At 47.7% G+C, this 24883-nt stretch overlaps 1 protein-coding gene across 1 annotated transcript in view; it reads right to left on the bottom strand.

Moving 5' to 3' along the window:
• Positions 1–6377: 6377 nt before the first annotated feature.
• RGS6 (regulator of G protein signaling 6) overlaps positions 6378–24883 on the bottom strand; it is a 575969-nt gene continuing 557463 nt past the window's right edge. The window contains 2 exon segments of the mRNA XM_089907925.1: positions 6378–10426; positions 22448–22455. Coding sequence (XP_089764051.1) covers positions 10260–10426; positions 22448–22455 — 175 coding nt within the window. The 3' untranslated portion in view covers positions 6378–10259.

Raw genomic sequence — 24883 nt, 5'->3', positions numbered from 1 at the left:
AATAGAAGCATTTAACTACTTAGTAGATTAGCTCGTGGTCACGTGCATGGATATGTGTGTGTGTGCATGTCTGTGTGTGTGTGTACATACATGGAGCATCCTTAACCCCTAAATGAGGGACTTTCCTTCCAGGAGGGGAACCCAGGATTGGTTGCTTCTGTGAGGTTGGCAAGCAGAGAGCCAGCAGAGGGGGGTTGGAGTCAGTTTAGGAAAATTCTAGGCGCAGCCAGACTGCAGTGTATAGACCTTCACCCTGGGGAAGATGGAGGTAAGGATCTTTGGTTAGAGAAGAGGTGGAGAGGAGTTAGATGTCTTTTCTGGACTTCAGTCAGACCTTCTTCCCTTACAGTTCTCAGGCTGAAAGAAAACATAGGAAGCATCTAGTCCAGTGGTTCTCGTCTGAATATGTATCAGAATCACCTGGGATTACTTTTTTCCCCATTTTTATTGAGATTTAATTGACATATACCATTGTATTAGTTTAAGGTGTACAGCAGAATGATTTTATATATGTATATATTGTGAAACAATCACCACAGTAAGTTTAGTTAACATCCATCACCTCAAATAGTTACAAATTTTTTCTTATGACAACTTGTAAGATCTACTCTCCTAGAACTTTCAAATATGTAACACAGTGCTGTTAACGATAGTCTCCATGCTGTACATTAGATCCTCAGAACTTATTTATCTTATAAGGGGAAGTGTGCACCTTTTGACCCCCTTCACCCCATTCCCCCCACTCCCTACCCCCACCTCTGGCAACCACCAATCTGTTCTCTGTATCTATGAGCTTGGGTTTTTTTTTTTTTTTTTTTTAGATTCCACATATAAGTGAGATTATACAGTATCTGTCGTTGCCTGACTTATTTCACTTAGCATAATGTTCTCAAGGTCCATCCATGTTGTCTAAAATAGTAGAATTTCTTTTTTTTATGGCTGAATAATATTCCTTTATGTATATATACCACATTTTCTTTATTCATTCATTCATTGATGGACACTTAGGTTGTTTCCATGTCTTGGCTATTGTAGGTAATTTTGCGATGAACACGGGGGTGCATATACCTCTTTGAGATAGTGATTTCATTTCCTTTGGTTATATACCCTGAAGTGGAATTGCTGGACCATATGGTAGTTCTATTAATTTTTCAAGGAAATGTCATAATGTTTTCTGTAGTGGCTGCAGCAATTTACATTCCCACCAACAGTGCACAAGTGTTCCCTTTTCTCCACACCCTCACTAGCACTTGTTGTCCCTTATCTTTTTGATATTAGCCATTCTAACAGGTGTGAGGTGACATCTCACTGTGGTTTTGATTTGCATTTCCCTGATGATTAGTGATGTTGAGCATCTTTTCATGTACCTGTTAGTCATTTGTGTGTCTTCTTTGGAAAAATGACCACTCCTCTGACTACTTTTTAATTGGATTATTTGTTTTCTGTTATTGAGCTGTATGAGCTCTTTACATATTTTGGATATTAATCCTTTATCAGATATATGATGTGCAAATGGGTCCTTCCATTCCATAGTTTGCCTTTTCATTTTGTTGATAGTTTCCTTTGCTGTGCAGATAGGATTACCTATGAAAAATGGAGATTCCTGGGGTTCTCAAAACTCGCCATTTGGAACCTCTGGAGGTGTGGCGTGGCAGTTTTTAACATTTGCCCTAAGGGGTGCTGGGCTGCCATGAGCTGCCTAGGGCCACACAGCTAATGGTGGCAAATCCAAGGCTAGAACCCAAGTCTTCTGACTCCATCTAGGACTTTGCCTCTTACAGCCCGAATGTGTCAGGGGCTTAAAGCTTTGGGAAACAAGGCTCATATGGGATGCAGAAGAGTGTGTTGAGTGGATCGCTTATCCTGCAGACTGCTAATCTACCTAATTTAATTAGTTCCCTACAAGGGGGCTTGAATTCTCAGAGCAGGCAGAGATGGCTGAAATGGACCACTCGCTCTGGGATGACCAGGCATCTGCTGACCTTGTCTTTGATACTAGGCAGGATTTCAAAGTCCTCTGTGGCTACCTTCACCTGCTCTCTCTAGGGACCAGCTCTGTCCTCTTGGCTACTTAGAAAAACAGGCTTCGATTTCTTCCTGGTCTACAGCTATTGCACCTCCCTCCCTTCCTCCTTCCCTTCCTCTCCTCCCCACCAACCCCCCATCCCCCCACGTAGCTTTACTGGAATATGACTCACATACCAAACAATTCACTCATTTAAAGTATACAGGTCAATCATTTTTAGTATATTCACAGAGCTGTGCAAACATCACCACAATCAATTTTAGAACATTTCATTACCCCTAATAGAACCCCATACCCATTAGCAGTGACCGACCGTCTAACCCTAAGCAATCACAAATCTACTTCCTGTCTCTATAGATTGGCTTGTTCTGTGCATTCCATCTAAATGAAACTATACAATATACGGTCTTTGGTGACTGGCTTCTTTCACTTAGCATGTTTTCAAGGCTCATTCACGTTATATTAGGTATCAGTACTTCATTCCCTTTTATAGCCAAATAATATTCCATTGTATGGATATATCATATTTTGTTTATGCATTTATCAGCTGACAGACATTTGTATTATTTCCATTTTTTGGTCATTATAAATAATGCTGCTATGAACATTAGTCTCCAAATTTTTGTACAGCCATATGTTTTCACATGGGTACATACCTAGGAGTAGAATTGCTGGGTCATATGGTAACTCTACGTTTACCTCTTTGAGGAATTGCCAATGCCAGACTTTTCTAAAGTGGCGGCAGCCTTTTACATCCCACCAGCGGTGTATGAGAGCTTCAATTTCTGCACATCCTCACCAACACTTGTTATTATCTGTTTCTTTAATTATAACCATCTTAGTGTGTGCAAAGTGGCTTCTCATTGTTTTTGATTTGCATTTCTCTGATGGCTAATGAGGTTGAGTTTTTCTTTTCATGTATTTGTCGACCGTTTGCCTATCGTCTTCGGAGCAACGTCTATATAGATCCTTTGCCTGTCGGTGGGGGGTCTATAAAGCACTACTTGATAACTGAATAAATGATGTCTTGCTCCAATATGTACTATTGCTTCCCTTTGTTTCCAAGTAAGTTGCTTCTGTTAGATAAGGAATCACGCACGGTCTTCAGTGTGCAGGTTCTGAGATCATGTGCTTCCTCAAATAGGGGCTCATGGACTTTGGGGGAATTCAAATGATAACTTTTTACTGAAGAGGTTGTGGCCAAGGGGCCTGAGGGGTGGGTGGCAGTGAGGACCTGGCCTCCAGGCCTTGATATTCCACCTCCTCTCGGCCTTCCCCCTCTGGGCCTTAGTTTCTTTATGTATGAAAACAAAACACTGAGGAATGTACCACTGATCTAGGCAACAATGTGCACTGGGCTGAGAAGCCAGACTCTAGGAGACCAATACTGTATGATCCCCTTTATGTGCCTTTCGGAAAAAGGCAGAACTACAGGATCAGACAACAGACCTATAGGTGCCAGGAATGTGGATGGGGGAGGGGATTAACCATGAAAGGGCACGAGGGAAATTTGGAGGGTGATAAAATTACTCTCTTGAGTTTTGGTTGGTGGATACATCATTGTATAAGTTGGTCAAAATTCATATCTATATCGAAAAAGGGTGAATTTTACTGTACGTAAATTATACCTCAATAAACAAACAAAATGTAAAACACACATACACACACACACACACACACACACACACACACACACACTCATAATTGGACTGGAAAATCTCTAAGGTCCTCCAGGACTGATACTCACTGATTCTGTACTGCGGGTGTGGGCATGGGCAGGGCGGCAGCAAGAGATACCCAGGGCCTCCTCTAGTTCCTAATCTTTCCTTCCCTGATCCCTCCTCCTCTCCAACTCAACAGTCTTTTGGTGATGTAATGGGAGAAAGAGGGAAAACAGGCTTCCTTGGCTTGCTTGGTCATTTTAGGAATGAGGCCCTCCCTCCAAGAGGTAGCTGTGTCCATGTGGCTGACAGATGTTCTCTGAGGACGGTGGCCTTGCCCAGCTGCTCATCCTGGGTCCAAGGTCTGAGCAACTGGCCCCAAGTGGAATATTTCTGAACAAGAGCTCTGAATCCAGATCCTATGGAAGCAGCCATGGAGGCTTGTCAGACAAATGGGAATGTGGACGGAGAGCTCACACTTCTTCCAGTTTCCGTCCAGGGTCCACAGGAGGAACGCCACACGCACCGCCCCCCCTCTGCCCAGCTGTTTACTGAGGCCTAACCCAGCTGGCAGGAGGGGCTGGGAAAGCTGCCCAGCAGCGATTTGCAAACTTGCTGCACCGTCACCATATGAGGGCCCCTCTCAGATGCAGCAATTGCTAACATCGGCACTTGTTTCGTGAGCACTTACTAGGTACCAGGCACAGGCTAAGCGCTCTATATTAATTCACAACAACCATACGATTCTGAAATTCCCACCCTTATTTTACAACGAAGGAAACTAGCGCTCAGACTGAGGTGTGCGGCCGAGCCACTGCCGTCAGGGGCTGTTACTCGATTTGTCTGCTGAAAAAAGCCAGATCCGGCTGGGCCAGTTCCCAGGCTCTGAGAGGAATGAGCCCGTGCCTTAAGGGCAGTAGCATCACAGAGAGCTCCGCGCCAGACGGAGCTCGTGCCGGTGTACATGCCCTACCCCAAAGCCTCTTTAAAACAAACCAGAGCCTGCAGCCTCTCAATGGCCAGGGAGGCGGGCCCCTCGATGTGCAGGGTCTGGGACAGATCCTGTAACCACCACTGTGGGTGCTGAAGGGCTGGGGGCGGGGAGGGGGGCCCAGGCCCAGGCGTCAGAAGTCCCAGTAAGGAGAGCCAGGAGTTCATGGGCAGAAGCACCCTTGGGAAAGCAGGTTGGGGGAAGGCACGCTCTGTGGCCCAGGAGGGGACACGCCCTTCAGAGGGCCTCCAGGATGTTTCTCCAAGCCACAGAGTCTGGAAGCTGTCACATCCTAGGAAGAGTCCGAGGATTGGAGACATCCATCTGAGGCCCTGAGCGATTGGGAGCTGCCACCAAGGTAAGGGACAGCCTCATGCCCTTTCGGCCACAAGTCCCCAAGAGGAAGTGGGGAGAGAGGAAGCACTCGGGGGGTTGTCAGACAATCGTGGGTGGGCAGAGCTCTTACTGCTTTAATGGGCAGCCCCAAATCTCCACCTCCACCTCGGACCTGAAGCAGATGTCTGTCCTTGGTGGTCAGTGGGACCTTGCGCACAGTGACAGCTTGCTGAACACAGATCTGGAAATAAGCCAGATGGCTCAGCTGAGAAGGACATCCAGACTCCCTGGAGGAGGTGGCCATGATCAAGGAGGACAAGGAAGTGCAGCTCTTTTGTGGTGGGGCCATGACCTGACAGTGGGCTATGCTACAGACCGGACACTTCAGCGGCTACTGCAGGTGTGATCTTGGTCTTGACCTTGTGAGGCAGGAGTTCTCGCTCTGGGAGATGGCCCAGGGGTTCGGAGGCAAGTTGGGTCCCATGGAAATGTGGCCGAAGACCCATTCCCACACTTCTGAGCTCACTCTTGCTTCCAGCAGCAGAATTTCTGCCACTGAAGCAAACTGCTAGGGGCCGGCCTCATCGTTAATAGGATTGCGGTACCGTGGTGCCTTTTTACCTTGTTCTCTTTCTCCTCTTGTCAGCCTGACTTCCAGGCTCTCAGAGTCCCGCTGCTTTGGCGTGATTGGAAGATGAGATTGTCTGTCGCTCAGGAAACCAAGACTCCCCATAAAGATCCCCGTCTGTGTGTAGCAGACTTCCATCTTGGGACTTGATTTAAGAGTGTCAGAGTGGTGTCTGGCCACTGCTGACACCAGGCCACTGTGCTTTGTGGTGGAGCACAGAAAATGGGGCACAGACATCACCCAGCCAAGGACACCCTGGTAGAGTCAGGGGCATCAGCCTTCTGGTGACACTGTTGTCCCAACCAACCAGGATGTATACCCCACCCCAGAGCTTTCCCAAGCTGCTCAGCATCCTGCTTAGGAGCGAGGGGGAAACAGGCTGTGTGTGTGTGTGTGTGTGTGTGTGTGTGTGTGTGTGTGTGTGTATGTAATGGTGTGTGTGTGTGTATGTAATGGTGTGTGTGTGTAATGGTGTGTATGTAATGGTGTGTGTTTGTGTGTGTGTGTGTATGTAATGGTGTGTGTGTGTATGTAATGCTGTGTGTTTGTGTGTATGTAATGGTGTGTGTGTGTAATGGTGTGTGTATTTGTGTGTGTGCGTGTGTGTATATGTAATGGGGCAGTGTAGGGAGTGGGGAGTGGAGATGGGTGATAGATTTTTTTTTCTAGTGGTAAATCCTACCCAACAAACCCCCAAACCAAGGAGCCACACCGAGTGAGCTGGATTATAGTGGGTTCAAGTCATTTATTTTTAGATGGTACCAGCATGTTTGGTTCTGGAGTCCAATCCCCAAATTCCAGAAAAATAAACTAATGAGAACCACATGCAGTATGTGAAGGCCATTCCGACGTGTCTGTGATCATGCGTCGAGTGGGCATAGAATACAGACCAGGAGCCCTTGGCGCGGCGCAGGGCCTCCTTCCTCGGACAGCTGACAGCCTCTGGCTCTGAGCCCTCATTTGGGACGGGGGAGAGGGCTGAGGCCCGGCCATTAGGACCCTGTCCCTTTACGGCCCTGGGCCCCTTATTGCTACATTTGCTACTTTGCTACTTTATGGCCCCTGGGTTGCGCCCAGGGAATGCCTTATCAGTGGGTGGTACTAACAAGTAGGCTGCTGGCGTCTGCCATTGCCATGGTTACATGAACACAGACCTCTCTTCAGAGGGTCCTGAGGTGAGTTCTCGGGGATTCATTTGGCCCCTTTTTGACCGTGCCACACATGGTCCTTGCTACATACTCAGCTCAGACAGCCCTTTTGGAGGCTGGTGGCATGTTACCTTGCCCCTCAGGACTTTCCAGCTCCTGGACTTTGCTGGAACACCTCCCTTCAATATGTTCTGCAAGGCCCAAAGACCAACAGCCCTCAATTCTTTCCAGCTTCTGGGAAGGCTTGCTAGTGGTGGTTTTTGAAGCCCATGCACTTGGAGCATAATGCGAGGGGTGCATTTTTAGAAAAACAACTTCTACAACTAGCCAAGGAGCTGGAAGGGTGGCAGGCTGCTGCTTCATGCCCTGCTGGTGAGGTAGTTTGAACGCAACAGAGACCTTACTACAGGGAAAGCCCCGGAGCACGTCTCCATGTGTTCACTGGTCTAAGAAGTGACTCAGAGTGATAAGAGGTCCCTCCTGGGTGCTGGCCTGTACCTGACCCCGTGGCAGGGGTTGGTCTGGAGCACGACGCAGCTGACTGCTCTGGTGGGCTAGACCCTGCTGCATTCCTGGGGCACAGCAACCCAGAGTATCCCTTCCTGGAAGGGCAGGAGCCCTCTCTCCAGCCCAGAGAGCCCCTGCTGCTCTGGTCAGGTCCTCTGGCTGCTGCTGGGCACTCGCATGTGTCAACCTACAAGCTTTACTCTTCCCATGTAGGCAAAGTCTATGGCGGTCAGACGCCCAATGCCTGGTGCCTGTGTGTCTGCCCTGATGGGTGGGTGGTCACTTCTGAGACTGCCCTGATGCTTTGGCTGTGGGGCTGCCAACATGGTATTTGCCCTGTGCATCCTTATTGGGAAGAATCCCAGACCCAGAGACCATGCCCGGTCAGGGGAGCTAAGACAGGACAGGGCAAAAAAGCAAAGTTTATTTTGCTACAGAATTGCCTTCGAAAGTCTAATCTGGTCTGAATTTTTGGCTGTGTCCACCGGGCCAATGGGGAACTGGCCAAGACCAGTTTTCCAAATGTACTTGCATTCTAAGGTCTGTCTGCATGGTAGACTGACCTTGGACTAGCCCGCTTGGGTGGAGCAATCCTGTTCTACCCCTCATTTCTGGGTGTGATCTGCTGGGGGGTACGTGGCGGCAGTCACAAGACCGAACATGCCTTGGTTGGGAGGCGGGATGAGGGGGGTTATTGCTCTGGGTTTGAATCCATTTGAAGCGCCCTTATGTCTGTCGAGCCGGCTGGATGTCCCCAAAGGTGTCTGGAAGCCTTCAGCCTGCTCCATCTCAGGGCTGCAGTCCATCTGGCTCTGGGTGGGCCTTCTGGGGACCTCCAAGGTGGGTCAAGCCTCAGGAGCTGCAGCCAGGGGGACATAGAAGTCCTGGCCAGGGAGACTACCCCTGCCCTGGCTGCAGCCACGAGGAAGGACAGGAGGCAGCCAGCCACTTGCTCTCGATAACTGAGGGCACAGAGGCACCTGCTGTTCTAGAACTGCCTTTGCCCACCTACCCTGTGTGTCAGCGTCAGCACAGCCTGGGCACCTCGGCAGGAAGAGCTTCCTCTGGGCAATGCTGGGTGCAGAGGGACATGATCGGGAATTTTGCTCGGAAACAGGAGGTCTGTGTGAAAAGCAAGGGGACAAAAAAAGGATGGGACGAGAAGAGGAGGGGTCAGAAGACCCCACACTATGGGAGCAGGCTTCACCAAACTCATTTACTCATCAAGCAGTGGCCAGCTGTCTGCCAGGTGCCAGGTTCTGAGCCCAGGTTGTGTGGCATGAGGGGGAGGGACTGTCTGCCCAGAATCTGGGTCTACAGCCCCCCCTTTGGAGGCACTCCGAGGACTCAACATAATGTCTCTAATTTCCACTGTACCGAGAAGGGAGAGCAAACACTGCCATGGGGGAAACTGAGGCACAGGGGTCAAGAACCCACCACGGTACAACTGTAATCACGACTCCTCATGCCCTCGGTGGCCCCGCTGGGAGGGATGGAAGCTGGTGCCCCGGGGACAGGGCACGAAGGTGGGCTTGGAAAGATGGTCCTGGGGGAGCACCCAGGAATCAGCGTCTGCAAACAAGCTTATGAGCCTCACCAGCTGGTGAAGTTGCCCACACAAGTAAAGAAATACCAGTGATTGCTGCTTTGCTTCTGTGTTTGCTGTTTATACACTCCCAGGGGAGATTTTTCACCTCCGGCCAGAATAGATCAAAGGAGGATGGTCATAGCAGGTGTAGAGGCGGGGGTGAGTGTCTGAATTCAAAAGCACGTTGCTTATACCGCTCTGTCGGAGGGCTCATGGGAGTCACAACGATGACAGCGACAACAATGAGCCTAATAGCTACCATTTGCAAAACACCTACTACGCGCCAGGCACCCGACTCGGTGCCTTGTATCACTCCCTCACAGCCAGGTGGGCGGATGGTCATTTGCAGGTTGAGCTCTGTGCTGGCGTTGGCCTGTGATGATTGGCATTGTGGAGGGCAAAGCCTTTGCTGGGCCGTCAGAGGACCACTGGGCCCTGGCCTCGCCTCTGGGCACAGATTCCCCCCAGCTTCAGACACAACCGAGACCTGGCCACCGGGGCCCAGCCACGCCTGGGACTGCCAGCCTGGGGCCCAGCCCCTCCATCTGGGACCCTCCCAGCTCCCACCTGGAGCTGCCGGAGGGGAGGATCCCAATGGCCCCCGAGTTCATCGCTACGTTTATTTTGAGTAAGACACGCGGGGACACACCAAGGAGCAAGGGGCCACAACAGAATAAATTACGAAATAATAAAAAATGTAAAAGATGGTCAGAACCTTCACGGCTGTTAAACCACAAGCTCTTTCATCAACACCAGTGCTTCCTCTGGTGTTGGACCCTCGAGACGTGTGGCAGGATTAGAGGGCAGCCGCCAACGCCTGTGGAGACCTCCTTGAAAGGTGGCCTCCGAGGGGGTTGGAAGAACTTGAGGTGCTGCAGTGCAGGAGATGGCTCAGTGCTGACGATGTGATTGGGGCGCATGGCGTGAGGGCAGCCTGGCCCCGGGTCCTTGCACGCAGCGGCCGCAGAGATGCAGGAGGCGGGAGGCGGGAGGTGGTCGGGACACAGTGGTGTAACTAGGGGGGTGCCGTGGGTGCACCAGAGAGGCGGTGGGGTGTAATACTGGATGTGCTCAGGGCCAGGGGTCCTCTTGAGTTTGCTGGAAGGCGTGATCCCCCGGACGGCGGGAGGAGTGATGACAGCCAGAATCTAACCTCAGCTGACAGTCACAACAGGAGTCCCACCGGGTGCTCTGCCCTGAACGTGTTAGGGGCCAGGAACCCCTAGAGAGTGGGGTGTCGGCACACGACTATACAAGGAAGAGAGGGTTGTAAACAGGGGCCTCTACCTGGCCGACCCCAGGCTCCGTGGACTCTCCTTCTGGCCTCCCTCTGGATCCCCCACCGCGTCTCCCCACCGTTGCCCATCACGGCCCTCACTCTTTCTCTTTCACAGTGACCAAATCTCCCCGCAGGGAAGCTCTGTCTGCAGATGTGAAGCGCGGCCGGCTGCCCGCGTGGTCCTCGGGCCCGGGCCCTGCGGGGGGCACTGTCAGGAGGACTGCATCAGGCCGGTGAGGCGCTTGCCCGCCAGCGACTTTCCCTGCAGAGACAGCGACACAGGGGCACCACAGGCGCACACACACAGAGGACAGACACAGAGAGCCAGACAGGTGGATTAATTGTTGGCACGAGCCACGAGGCCAAACGACTTAGCTCACCAACCCCTTTCATCTCTCGGTTTGGGAGCCTTAACCACAGACAACTGAACAACCAGGTCTTTGGGAGCAGGTTAGGGGGTGAGGGTGTGTCGCTGGTACACTTTTGGGGGCATGGGGATTTTACTTACTCCAAACCAGGCATTTTAACCTTTAGGTAGAGTGTCTCTTAATGCCTGTGGGCTGCCCCTGAACTTGATTTTATCCAAGTGAGGAAGGAAAGGTGGCCTGGGGACTAGTAAGATCACGGGGGGTGGGTTGACCCAAATAGATGATGGCTAAGAATCTGGGTGACTGGGAACTAATATATTAACTAGTCTGAAGAAGGCAGAAGACCTAGGAATCCTGTTTAAAATGCAGGATTGAGCTCTCCTTAGGTCTTCCTGACAAACTGTTCTGGGACTGGGAAGGTCTGGGGGCGCTGCCGAGGCTTGGAGCCTGGGCTGCAGGACACAGGGCAATGCACTCCTATGTTCTTGGTCCCCATCTCTGGTACCCGGAGGCTGACTCTGATGATTCCACATCAGGAAGTCTTACAAGCCCTTCACTTACAAACTATGAAGCCGTTCTTGTCCTTTCAAAAACAAAAAGGATGAACTCTATCGTGAGGCCTGGTACATGGGCTATAGAGGTCCAGTTGCTCACATGCCCAGGAGGAGCCTCTGATGTGGGACTGGGCACCAACAGGAGGATGGGGAAGGCTCAGTCCTTTGCTTATTTCCCTATAGCCATAGTCTGCACCCATTCCCTGCTCACCCTCTTCAGAAATCCATAGCATTGGACAGGCGTCTAGAGGAGAGTATGGCTGGACCCAAGCAGATTGATCACTGTGTCTGAGAAAACACTCAGAACCCATCTTAATATTGACAGTGGGTCAGCGCCATCTGCCTAGGGTAGCACGTGGTCGCTCATCAACACGGGCTGCAGCGTTTGGCAGCGTGAGGTTTCAAGGGCCAGCAATTCCTCATGTTCATTTCCAAGTGGGGTGTGAGGGCTCATCTTGTTTACTGGGCTTGGCTGCATGTACGCTGGATGTAATTAAAAAAAATTGATCAGGTTTGTGAAGCCTGGTAGGGTACTCAATAAACCTGCTGATTGATGAATTGATGGATAATGGGCATTTCCAACAAACGAACAACATGGGCTGTGAGTTTGCTGGATGCAGGACAATATGTCATCTGGCTTAGCTCTCCACGGAGGGACGTGCCAGCTTGACTTTGAGAATTCCGATGGCAGGGATGGGAGCTTGTCCAGAAATGCAAATGCTCTCAGGGGCAGTTGGGAAGTCTGCCTCTACCTCCCCTTTGCTCTGTTTTTCCCCTTTCATGCCTCATGTTTGCTAGTGAGACAAAACTTTTCATTTCTTTCTTCCCTACAGACACACACACACACACACACACACACACACACAATCTCCCCAGCAGCAACCTTATCTGAATCTTCAGATACACTAAACTTAGCCTGCGGCTGGATACACTTATACTGGGCTACGAATTTTTTAATCAGATTTTTTTTTTTAATCCTAGAGGGTTTCAAGTGCCAGTCTTTGCAAGTCACTAAAAGCAGGATGGCTACTCCTCTGTGTGGAGTGAGTTAGGTACAACAGTAGCTCACAGATAGCAGAGGCTGACGGCCGAGGACTCCCTCCGGGCCTGGTTCTAAAGCACACATGGAGCCGGGACTTTTCCTTGACTGCCCTTTCTTACACGGAGCCGTAGGCATTTGTCATCCAGGTGGTGGACCTGGGAACGGGCCTTCTCCATGCAGTCCTGAAGGCAGGAAGCACGGGGAAATGTGGACCTGATGAGTCTAGGGGCCTCCTGGTACGCGGGCTCTACCAAACCTCCCCCAGCTCCTTTCACCCTTTTCCATCCCTGCTCACGTGAAAGGCACCAAGGAATGCTGCTTTCCTCCTGGGTACTGCTTACTGCTGTGGAAACCACACACCAAATACCAGCTCCTCCCCCCTCCTTCCATCCCTCCTCTACCAGGGCCACAAATTACACATGGTGTATCCAAATATATTTCCAGGTTTGCCCTACAATGGCATTTGGGGCTCTGATTTAGCTGGCGGGTGTGAAAAAAAGGAATCACTAAAGCTTCTAAATAACAGTCCGTTGCCAGCGCAGATGTTAAAAGCCCAGAGACAAAGAGGGTGACGTTTACCAGGCATCCAAACCCTCATCACAGCTTCATTCTCATTAGTGAGGTCATTTTGGCTGGAGAAGGGGCTGTGGTTGAGGGAGGTTAGAGGTTCTGTTTCTGGATGATTGTGTGTCTGTTTTAGGTGGATTTGGCCCTGAGGATCCCTACCCTCCACACCTCCCAGTTCTGTAGAGCGGGCTGGGCTGGGAGGCGTTAATTAATCTCTTCCTGCCTAAGTCCCAGAGCTCAGCCTCACAGCTCTGACTGCAAAGACCTGTGGCCAGCCCATCAATCCTTCCCCTCCCCTCCCCCAGCTGCCTGCAGCGCTTCACAGTTGGGGGCGGGGCTGCAGCTGACAGCCCTGGGGGAGAACGCACCCTGAGACTGTTCCCAACCTCGAAGCCGTCCAGGTGGTACTCCTTGGCATTTCTGTCTCCCTCTCCCGCTCCTGCCCTCACACATTTACCAAATGCCAGTTCTGCTGCTAAAGGAGGTCATGATGGCTCAGGTCGGCTCAGGGGGCAGCTCAGCCCAGCCGCAATCTGTTCACTAGGCAGTGACCTCGTGGGTGAGGCTGGAAGGTGGTTACTCATGCAGGGTGCAGGCAAGGCTAGATGCTGGCCCCGGGCTTTGGGGAAGACATCCTGCAAACACACTGGCTCTGCAGCTGCCTCACTTCTGAAGAGCTGAGGCTCTTACAGTTTTCAGGGATCAAAGTGAAACCTGACAGCAGAGGCTACCGGTGTTCAGAGATGAGCTGCCCCAGGGTGTATGCCGCTAGGGGCTTGCTGCGAGCTCCTAGCTACTGCTCTGCGCACAGAGAGGGGAGCTCCCACCCTGCACCTTCTAGGGGTCTTTCCTTCCTCCTCTTCACCCCCATCCTCGCCTCCAGTTTGGACGGTTCTGCAGGAGACACTTAGGAAGGGGAGTGGTAATTCTGCCTTTGCCTGGCATCTTGCTTAGTTACAGGGAAAGGAATGTTTTCAGGGTGTGAATGTGTGCTGTTCCTCAATGCTGGTCAGTTGGGAACAGATCATGGTGCCAGGAAACTGTAGCCAGCTCAGCCTGAGGCCTTGGCGTAGCTGAGCGAAGCAGCTGAAGGTGGTTGAAAATGCTATTAGCAGGCAGCCTTTGTCCAAGTGAAAAAATATACAGTGATTAAGAACTGAGCTGCAGAAGGTACATTCCAGAGACAGCAAAGCTTTGCATTCAGACAAAGTACTTTTCACCTTCGAGACATTTGGCCAAGTTTAATCCAATAGAATTTGTGATCCTTCAATTTCATGGACCGCAGGCTCAGTGCTGGGTTCACAAACACCCACACGTTCAATTCCCACCCTCCACCCTGACTAATCATTTCAGCTCTGCAGCCATCCTGATGGCTAGAAGCCTGGAAGAAGGTGGTCACGGAATCCTTTGTTTCTAAAAGGAAGTGCACAAAAGGAATGGCTCCCTTTTGTGAGGTGCTTCAGGAAAAATCGACATGCTGCTTGACATGCTGTGGCTCTGTGCATCGCACTTCCAGATATTAATCAACAAAGCATGCACCATCCGGGTTACCAAGAGCTTTCGCCACTCACTTACCTGAGAGACTGACGCTAACCTCTTTGGCTGAGAAAAGGGCTGTGGCTCAGAGAGTAGCCCTGGGGGTCACATGGCATACTGGGGGCAGCGGAGCCAAGCACTAGTGGCTCAGGCAGGACCTTTTTCAACTCTAAGAAGGTAGAGACATCTGAGCTGCTGATGGGATTTTCTTGCTAATTTGCTCAGATGACCTAAGACCAAAGTTACAGATCTCAAGTCCACTAAGTCTAAACACATGCTATGAGGGGGATGGAAATCAACCGTGGTTGTCTCTAGGGGAGAGAGATGGAATTGACTGGGAAGGGGCATAAGGGAACTTTATAGGGTGATGGGTGTAGGTTACTCTGGTGCATACATTCGTCAGATTCGTTGAACCATACATTTCAGATCTATTCATTTTGCCATGTGTAATTATGTTTCAGAAGATAAAAAAAGATTAGAAAAAAATCCAGCTATCACATCTCTGCTTTGAAATGTCCCACCCCTTACTCTTTTTCAGTTGCTATCCCAGCAACTTTGCCTTTTGGCTAAATTCAAAGCTTCCCCCTCCAGTATAGGAGAAACCCAGATTCCTCTGCTAGGGGAACTAGAACTTGCAACAGAACTAATTTGGAACATGATTTCTAGTCTCCATAGATCCAAACGTATCGCCTTCTGGTGACACACAGGCATTTTTCATCCCTGCTAATGAAAATCGGTGTTTTGCTGAATAGGGCTCACCAGGTGACCCCAGCAGGCAAGAAGTGGGAGGTCCCAGAGAGAAGCTGTCCTTTCAAGGAGGCTGAAAGTTACCTATGAGTAGACGATGCTCAGGTTCATAAATGATGAGTGTGTGTGAACTCACAGGCCTGTAGGGGACTTGACGGGAGAGCCGTCAGCCCTAAGAGCCAGGGAGAAAGGAAAGGTCCCAGCTTGGGTTTGTTGGGAGGGGGAGGAGCCAGGGATTCCAGCCAAGTCAGGACTGCCTGACATCATCGCGTGACTTCCCTGGAGGTTGGTCCCCCTGGTGCCGCCTTCTCCACTGAGCAAAGCAAAAGGGATGATTTCAAAAGGAAGTGTAAGGTATTCTGTGGCATCTCCTTTCTCAACAATGTTTAAAATTGGAGAGAGAGTGCCATTTGCTTGGGGTAGTTTAGAGGGTTAGAAGCTCTGGCAGGGGATGGTAGGAAAACCCATACTTGATAGAGAATAATTTGAAAACACTGCAACTCTCCTCTTTCATCATCAGCAAGATGGGCAGATGAGACGGGAACTAGGCAATGGTTACACATGGCTGATCCAGGGCAGACCTAGGCTGGAGCAGCATCCAGGAAGCAGAGGCTGCTTCCGGCTTTGTCACGCTTCAGGGAAGGGGAAGGGGGTGGGGGGGGTGCCCTGTGACAAGATCCATTCCTGAGGTCTGTATTACTCCTGGGTCCTTGCCAAGCTTTCTGATCTCTCTCAGGAGCTGAAGGGCATTTTATTTGGTATTGAAATATTCTCTTTATTTGACTTTTTAAAAATAGGATACCACAGACATCTGAGACGCAGCCGGGCCGGTGACTCGGCTGTGGGTGGCGCCCCGGAGTCCGGGTAGGCAGCAAGGGATGCAGGACGCTCTCCGAGGTCACCCCCGGGTAGAGCTGAGAGGCTGACATGGTCTTGGTGCTCCAGCCGGGTGTCAGGCCTGAGCCTCTGAGGTGGGAGAGCCGAGTTCAGGACATTGGTCCACCAGAGACCTCCCAGCTCCACGTAATATCAATCGGCAAGAGCTCTCCCAGAGATCTCCGTCTCAATGCTAAGACCCAGCTCCACTCAATGACTGGCAAGCTACAGTGCTGGACACCCCATGCCAAACAACTAGCAAGACAGGAACACAACCCCACCCATAGCAGAGAGGCTGCCTAAAATCATACTAAGTTCACAGACACCCCAAAAACACACCACCGGACACAGTCCTGCCCACCAGAAAGACAAGATCCAGCCTCATCCATCAGAACACGGGTACCAGTCCCCTCCACCAGGAAGCCTACACAACTCACTGAACCAACCTTATCCACTGGGGGCAGGCACCAAAAACAACAGGAAGTATGAACCTGCAGCCTACAAAAAGGAGACCCCAAACACAGTAAGTCAAGGAAAATGAGAAGACAGAGAAATACACAGCAGATGAAGGAGCAAGGTAAAAACCCACCAGACCAAACAAATGAAGAGGAAATAGGCAGTCTACCTGAAAAAGAATTCAGAGTAATGATAGTAAAGATGATCCAAAATCTTGGAAGTAGAATGGAGAAAATACAAGAAACGTTTAACAAGGACCTAGAAGAACTAAAGAGCAAACAAATAACGATGAGCAACACAATAAATGAAATTAAAAATTCTCTAGAAGGAATCAAGAGCAGAATAACTGAGCCAGAAGAACAGGTAAGTGACCTGGAAGACAAAATAGTGGAAATAACTACCGCAGAGCAGAATAAAGATAAAAGAATGAAAAGAATTTAGGACAGTCTCAGAGACCTCTGGGACAACATTAAACTCACCAACATTCAAATTATAGGGGTCCCAGAAGAAGAAGAGAAAAAGAAAGGGACTGAGAAAACATTCGAAGAGATTATAGTTGAAAACTTCCTTAATATGGGAAAGGAAATAATCAAGCCCAGGAAGCGCAGAGAGTCCCATACAGGATAAATCCAAGCAGAAACATGCCAAGACACATATTAATCAAACTATCAAAATTAAATACAAAGAAAAAATATTAAAAGCAGCAAGGGGAAAGCAACAAATAACACACAAAGGAATCCCCATAAGGTTAACAGCTGATCTTTCAGCAGAAACTCTGCAAGCCAGAAAGGAGTGGCAGGACATATTTCAAGTGATGAAAGGGAAAAAACTACACCAAGATTACTCTACCCAGGGCTTCCCTGGTGATGCAGTGGTTAAGAATCCACCTGCCAGTGCAGGGGTTTTGGGCCCGAGCCCTGGTCCAGGAAGGTCCCACATGACACAGAGCAGCTACGTCCGTGTGCCACAACTACTGAGCCTGTGAGCCACAACTACTGAAACCCGCACGCCTAGAGCCCATGCTCCACAACAAGAGAAGCCACTGCAACGAGAAGCCCACGCACCGCAATGAAGAGTAGCCCCCGCTTGCCACAACTAAAGAAAACCCGTTCACAGCAACGAAGACACAACGCAGCCAAAAATAAATAAATAAATAAATAAATATTTTTAAAAAAAGATTACTCTACGCAGCAGGGATCTTATTCAGATTCGATAGAGAAATTAAAACCGTTACAGATAAGCAAACGCTAAGAGAATTCAGCACAACCAACCAGCTTTACAACAAATGCTAAAGGAACTTCTCTAGGCCAGAAACACAAGAGAAGGAAAAGACCTACAATAACAAACCCAATACAATTAGGAAAATGGTAATAGGAACATACATATCAATAACTGCCTTAAATGTAAATGGAGCAAATCCTCCAACCAAAGACATAGACTGGCTGAATGGATAAAAACACAAGACCCATATATATGCTGTCTACAAGACACCTACCTCAGACCTAGGGGCACATACAGACTGAAAGTGAGGGAATGGAAAAAGATATTCCATGCAAATGGAAATCAAAAGAAAGCTGGAGTAGCAATTCTCGTATCAGACAAAATGGACTTTAAAATAAAGACTATTACAGGAGACAAAGAAGGACACTGCATAATGATGAAGGGATCAATCCAAGAAGAAGATGTAACAATTGTAAATATTTATGCACCCAACATAGGAGCATCTCAATACATAAGGCAAATGCTAACAGCCATAAAAGGGGAAATCCACAGTAACACAATCATAGTAGGGGACTTTAACACCTCACTTTCACCAATGAATGGATCATGCAAAATGAAAATAAATAAGGAAACACAAGCTTTAAATGACACATTAAACAAGATGGACTTAATTGATATTTATAGGACATTCCATCCAAAAACAACAGAATACACTTTCTTCTCAAGTGCTGAAGGAACATTCTCCAGGATAAATCATACCTTGGGCCACAAATCAAGGCTTGGTAAATTTAAGAAAATTGAAATCATGTCAAGTATCTTTTCCAACCACAACACTATAAGACTAGATATCAATTACAGGAAAAAAACCTGTAAAAAATACAAACACATGGAGGCTAAACAATACACTACTAAATAACCAAGAGATCACTGAAGAAATCAAAGAGGAAATCAAAAAATACCTAGAAACAAATGACAATGAAAACACGATGACCCAACACCTATGGGATGCAGCAAAAGCAGTTCTAAAAGGGAAGTTTACAGCAATACAATCCTACCTCAAGAAACAAGAAACATCTCAACTAAACAACCTAACCTTACACCTAAAGCAATTAGAGAAAGAAGAACAAAAAAACCCCAAAGTTAGCAGAAGGAAAAAAATCATAAAGATCAGGTCAGAAATAATTGAAAAAGAAATGAAGGAAACGATAGCAAAGATCAATAAAACTAAAAGCTGGTTCTTTGAGAAGATAAACAAAACTGATCAACCATTAGCTAGACTCATCAAGAAAGAAAGGGAGAAGACTCAGATCAATAGAATTAGAAACGAAAAAGGAGAAGTCACAACCGACACTGAAGAAATACAAACATCATGAGAGATTACTACAAGGAACTATATGCCAATAAAATGGAAACCTGGAAGAAATGGACTAATTCTTAGAAAAGCACAACCTTCTGAGACTGAACCAGGAAGAAATAGAAAATATAAACAGACCAATCACAAGCACTGAAATTGAAACTGTGATTTAAAATCTTCCAACGAACAAAAGCCCAGGACCAGATGGCTTCACAGGCGAATTCTATCAAACATTTAGAGAAGAGCTAACACCTATCCTTCTCAAATTCTTCCAAAATATAGCTGAGGGAGGGACACTCCCAAACTCATTCTATGAGGCCACCATCACCCTGATACCAAAACCAGACAAGGATGTCACAAAGAAAGAAAACTACAGGCCAATACCACTGATGAACATAGATGCAAAAATCCTCAAGAAAATGCTAGCAAACAGAATCCAACAGCACATTAAAAGGATCATACACCATGATCAAGTGGGTTTTATCCCAGGAATGCAAGGATTCTTCAATATATGCAAATCAATGTGATACACCATATTAACAAATTGAAGGATAAAAGCCATATGATAATCTCAATAGATGCAGAAGAAACTTTTGACAAAATTCAACACCCATTTATGATAAAAACCCTCCAGAAAGTAGGCATAGAGGGAACTTACCTCAACATAGTAAAGGCCATCATTCTCAATGGTGAGAAACTGAAACCATTTCCACTAAGATCAGGAACAAGACAAGGTTGCCTACTCCCACCATTAATATTCAACATAGTTTTGGACGTTTTAGCCACAGCAATCAGAGAAGAAAATGAAATAAAAGGAATCCAAAACGGAAAAGAGGAAGTTAAGCTGTCACTGTTTGCAGATGACATGATACTATACATAGAGAATCCTAAAGATGCTACCAGAAAACTACTACAGCTAATCAATGAATTTGGTAAAGTAGCAGGATACAAAATTAATGCACAGAAATCTCTTGCATTCCTATACACTAATGAAAAATCTGAAAGAGAAATTAAGGAAACACTCCCATTTACCACTGCAACAAAAAGAATAAATTACCTAGGAATAAACCTACCTAAGGAGACAAAAACCTGTATGCAGAAAACTATAAGACACTGATGAAAGAAATTAAAGATGATACAAAGAGATGAAGAGATATACTATGTTCTTGGATTGGAAGAATCAACATGGTGAAAATGAATAAACTACCCAAAGCAATCTACAGATTCAATGCAATCCCTATCAAAGTACCAATGGCATTTTTCACAGAACTAGACCAAAAATTTCACAATTTGTATGGAAACACAAAAGACCCCAAATAGCAAAAGCAAATTTGAGAAAGAAAAACGGAGCTGGAGGAGTCACGCTCCCTGACTTCAGACTATACTACAAAGCTACAGTAATCAAGACAATATGGTATATAGCTGATTCACTTTGTTATAAAGCAGAAAGTAACACACCATTGTAAAGCAATTATACTCCAATAAAGATGTTAAAAAAAAAAAGACAGTATGGCACTGGCGCAAAGACAGAAATATAGATCAGTGGAACAGGATAGAAAGCCCAGAGATAAACCCATGCACATATGGTCACCTTACCTTTGATAAAGGAGGCAAGAATACACAATGGAGTAAAGACAGCCTCTTCAATAAGTGGTGCTGGGAAAACTGGACAGCTACATGTAAAAGAATGAAATTAGAACACTCCCTAACACCATACACAAAAATAAACTCAAAATGGATTAAAGATCTAAGTGTAAAGCCAGACACTATCAAACTCTTAGAGGAAAACATAGGCAGAACACTCTATGACATAAATCACAGCAAGATCCTTTCTGACCCACCTCCTAGAGAAATGGAAATAAAAACAAAAATCAACAATGAACCCTAATAAACAATGGGACCTAATGAAACTTAAAAGCTTTTGCACAGCAAAGGAAACCATAAACAAGATGAAAAGACAACCCTCAGAATGGGAGAAAATATTTGCAAGTGAAGCAACTGACAAAGGATGAATCTCCAAAATATACAAGCAGCTCATGCAGCTCAATATCAAAAAACCAAACAACCCAATCCAAAAATGGGCAGAAGACCTAAATAGACATTTCTCCAAAGAAGATATACAGATTGCCAACAAAGACATGAAAGGATGCTCAACATCACTAATCATTAGAGAAATGCAAATCAAAACTACAATGAGGTATCACCTCACACTGGTCAGGATGGCCAGCATCAAAAAATCTAGAAACAAAAAATGCTGGAGAGGGTGTGGAGTAAAGGGAACCCTCTTGCACTTTTGGTGGGAATATAAATTTATACAGCCTCTATGGAGAACAGTATGGAGGTTCCTTAAAAAACTAAAAATAGAACTACCATATGACCCAGTAATCCCAATACTGGGCAAATACCCTGAGAAAACCATAGTTCAAAAAGAGTCATGTACCACAATGTTCATTGTAGCACTATTTACAATAGCCAAGACATGGAAGCAACCTAAGTGTCCATCAACAGATGAATGGATAAAGAAAATGTGGTGCATATATACAGTGGAATATTACTCAGCCATAAAAAGAAATGAAATTGAGTTATCTGTAGTGAGGTGGATGGACCTAAAGACTGTCATACAGAGTGAAGTAAGTCAGAAAGAGAAAAACAAATACCGTGTGCTAACACATATATATGGAATCTAAAAAAAAAAAAGGTCACGAAGAACCTAGGGGCAGTACAGGAATAAAGACACAGATGTAGAGAATGGACTTGAGGACACAGTAGGGGGAAAGGTAAGCTGGGACGAAGCGAGAAAGTGGCATGGACATATATACACTACCAAATGTAAAATCGATAGCTAGTGGGAAGCAGCCGCATAGCACAGGGAGGTCAGCTCCGTGCTTTGTGACCACCTAGAGGGGTGGGATAGGGAGGGTGGGAGGGAGGCGCAAGAGGGAGGGCATATGGGGATATATGTATATGTATAACTGATTCACTTCGTTATACAGCAGAAACTAACACACCATTCTAAAGCAATTATACTCCAATAAAGATGTTAAAAAAAAAATAGGGTACCACAAATATAAAACAAAGCTTCCCCCCCCCTCCAAATCAAGAGATAGGTGAAAATTGAATTATTTTTAAAAAAGCTCTCTGGACGAAGACTTAACATACATTAAACCTATGTAAAAAGTAAGGAATATGGTCAAAATATAAACAGTGGATTATTTTGCAACAGCCCACCATTTTATGTACAGTAATATAAACAATCAGGTTTTTCCACGTCAATGGTGGGTCTATGGAATCTGCCTGCAGTCGTGTCTGCTGAGAGCAATTCCCACAAAATGTTACTGGGATCATTAGCAGGTCCAGACACCTTACTCTAGCCTGGCAACTAGCAGTGCTTTTTTTTTTTTTTTTTTTAATTTTTACTTAATTTTTTTTTTTTTAAATTTAGAAACGTTGAGTTTATCTGAACTAAATGTGAGAGGACCAACCTATATCCCCTATCTCCAGGGATTTTTCTCTTTGAATTTCTTGTTCCTGCCCAACGGGGTGGCATTGTTATCTCATGCACCCTCCCTTCTCAAGTGCCCTCCTCTTCGACTCAACCAGACCTTGATGGTGGCAGTGTGGGGACGGTCCCCTTACTAGGGACACAGGTTAGCTGCTGAGGAAAGTTACTAACGGCCACCCATTGATTGAACATAGAGCAGCTGTTGTGTGTCAAGCGCACTTGACATTTGAGAGACACCTGTGCAAATGTCCACAGCATCCTTGCCAGTTAGGTATTCCTTTAACCCTCACTGGACACATGAGGTTGAACCGCTAGCCTGAGCGCACACAGCTGGTCAGTGGCCTTCACGGCCCATCCACCTTCTCCCTGTACATGACTGTCACTCTCAAGGAAGGATGCAGGTGGAAAAGCTCAGGACTAAGGATTCCTCCACATCTACCCACACCAGACTATCTCTCTGGGCAGTGCAGGGTGATTTTCTCAACCTCACTGAGAAAGACGCTTCAGCTCTTGGGCACACTTGAGACCATCCCAGGCATTTCTGTTCTGCCTAAGCTGCTTCCCTTCCTCACACTGGGGACTCCTGAGAAGGAAAAGCTGCTACCTTCTGGCTGGCAAGCCTGGCAAAGTGGGACTTTGGCTGTTGTGCTGAGCTGAGGTGCACGTCACCGCTGCTTGGCACTCATGGGTTTAAAACAGTGGCTACTGGACCGGCCAGTGAAGCTGCCACTTCTGTTTGTGGCCCTGTGTTATTGGTGCCGATGCCTCTGGGATCTCCATAGCAACAGTCCCAGGGAGGAGAGAATCAGGTGTCATGTTTACCTTCCTGAGGAGGGGCGGGCGGATGCTTTACTCCAATTAGAACCAACCCCAATTAGAACCACGTGCCCAAATCGAGCTGGCTGGGGAAGCCCTCCCCAGCTGCCCTTCCTCGCACTTCTGACTCTCGCCCCCTCATCGTGCTCGTCACTTATGGGGCTCTTTGCAAAGTACGACCTCTACCTGTTAGTTTTTGTGGGTGATGGGAGACCTTCCTCCATGGTCCCCAGCTGTGCAGGGACAAATCTGGAACCAGGCAGGCATGCCGGATGCCACGAGTGACAAGGGCTCAGCAGCTGTGCCCGACACTGGTGGCACAATGCCCAGTCCCCAACTCCCCAGCCTCCCGTCCAAGTTGTGCATTTCCATTTTCCCTGCTGCTTTTTTCACCTCACGCAGGAGAAATGCCCCCCTTTTATTACCGGATCTCTTATCTCCTTCCTCTCGTTCTGACTGAAAAACCCTGGTGCTCTTTCTACACTCAGCCTGCAGCAAGTTCTTGGTGGACACAGGGGTGGAGCGGAGGTGGGCATTCTGTTCACAAGGCCCCCCGATGGCACGCCTTCCTTAGCCCATGCTGTGCTTGCCTCCTCTTCCTTAAATGTACTCTGGCATCTCTGCACTGGTTCACCGCAAACTAGGCAAGGGACCAAAGACTCAAGGAAACAGGGACGTGGCTGAGTTGCTATCGGCAACAACTTGATGCTACTTTTTTTCCAACTAGGAAGTTCAAGTGACCCTTGACTATGGTGACAGGGAAGAGCGCTGCTGAAGTTTAGTGGATGAGACAGCAGGAGGGATCACTTGCTCGGCCGTGTGTGATCCTTCTCAGGACCCAGGAGGACTCTAACCCCACCCTCCCAAGGGCACTTCTCATCTCCTGCGAACACGTTCACCCAGAACACATCCACGGCTTGGGGTCCTTGGTTAAGCCGGCTGCCAAGGCAGAGTTTCAAGGGCACAGGCTGCCAACATGCTGACTGTCCCCACCGCCCCAAAGCATAATCTTTCCGTGAATGTCCAAGTCCATTTGGATACACATTCAAAGAGGGCTGGCTCATTTCTCTTTTCTCCCTACTCTCAGGAATGCAGTTTGGGGGCATTTATCAGACATGTATTTCTAACCTGAAAAAGTGCAGCAGGGGACAGGTCAAGCAGCATTTTTCAAGACACCTCTGGACAGAAACGTGGGCTGATGGAATTCTTAGCCACAGAGAACCTTCTTACTTCCCTACAAACCCTTTTCACATGTCGCTGCAATGCTCTCCATCCCTGTGACACAGGGGATGGGCGGTTCCCTAGCCCTCTTCTCCCCTGGTGGTCTAGCAGGTAGAAGGGTGAGATTTCCAAGTTTCCCACAGGACTTGGCCCTGGACCACAGAGGAAGAGCGATGGAAGCTGTGAGTGGGAGACTAAGCCTCAGGATGCTGCTGTTGGGTCTAAAAGCATCTTCAAAGATAGAGGGCATTTCTGCTAGGGGTCCAGGAGGAGCGAGTTACAGGATCAATACCTGAAGACATTATTTGTACATTGCCTCTGGGACAAGGCACTCATCTCCGTGTCATTTCTAGACCCCTCAGCTTCTTGTTTCTTAGGAAGAAAAAACTATGGGTGTAAAAAAAGAGGCAGGAAAAATGGGCACACTAAAAACTGGGTGCCACTGACTGTCCATGGAAC

Source organism: Delphinapterus leucas, chromosome 2 (genome assembly GCF_059928025.1).
Source record: "Delphinapterus leucas isolate spDelLeu-1000000601 "Yukka" chromosome 2, BTC_Dleu_Yukka2, whole genome shotgun sequence".
NCBI classification, from domain to species: domain Eukaryota; kingdom Metazoa; phylum Chordata; class Mammalia; order Artiodactyla; family Monodontidae; genus Delphinapterus; species Delphinapterus leucas.
The sequence above is the reverse complement of the archived record's forward strand: the minus strand, read 5'-3'. Positions and strand labels throughout refer to the sequence as shown.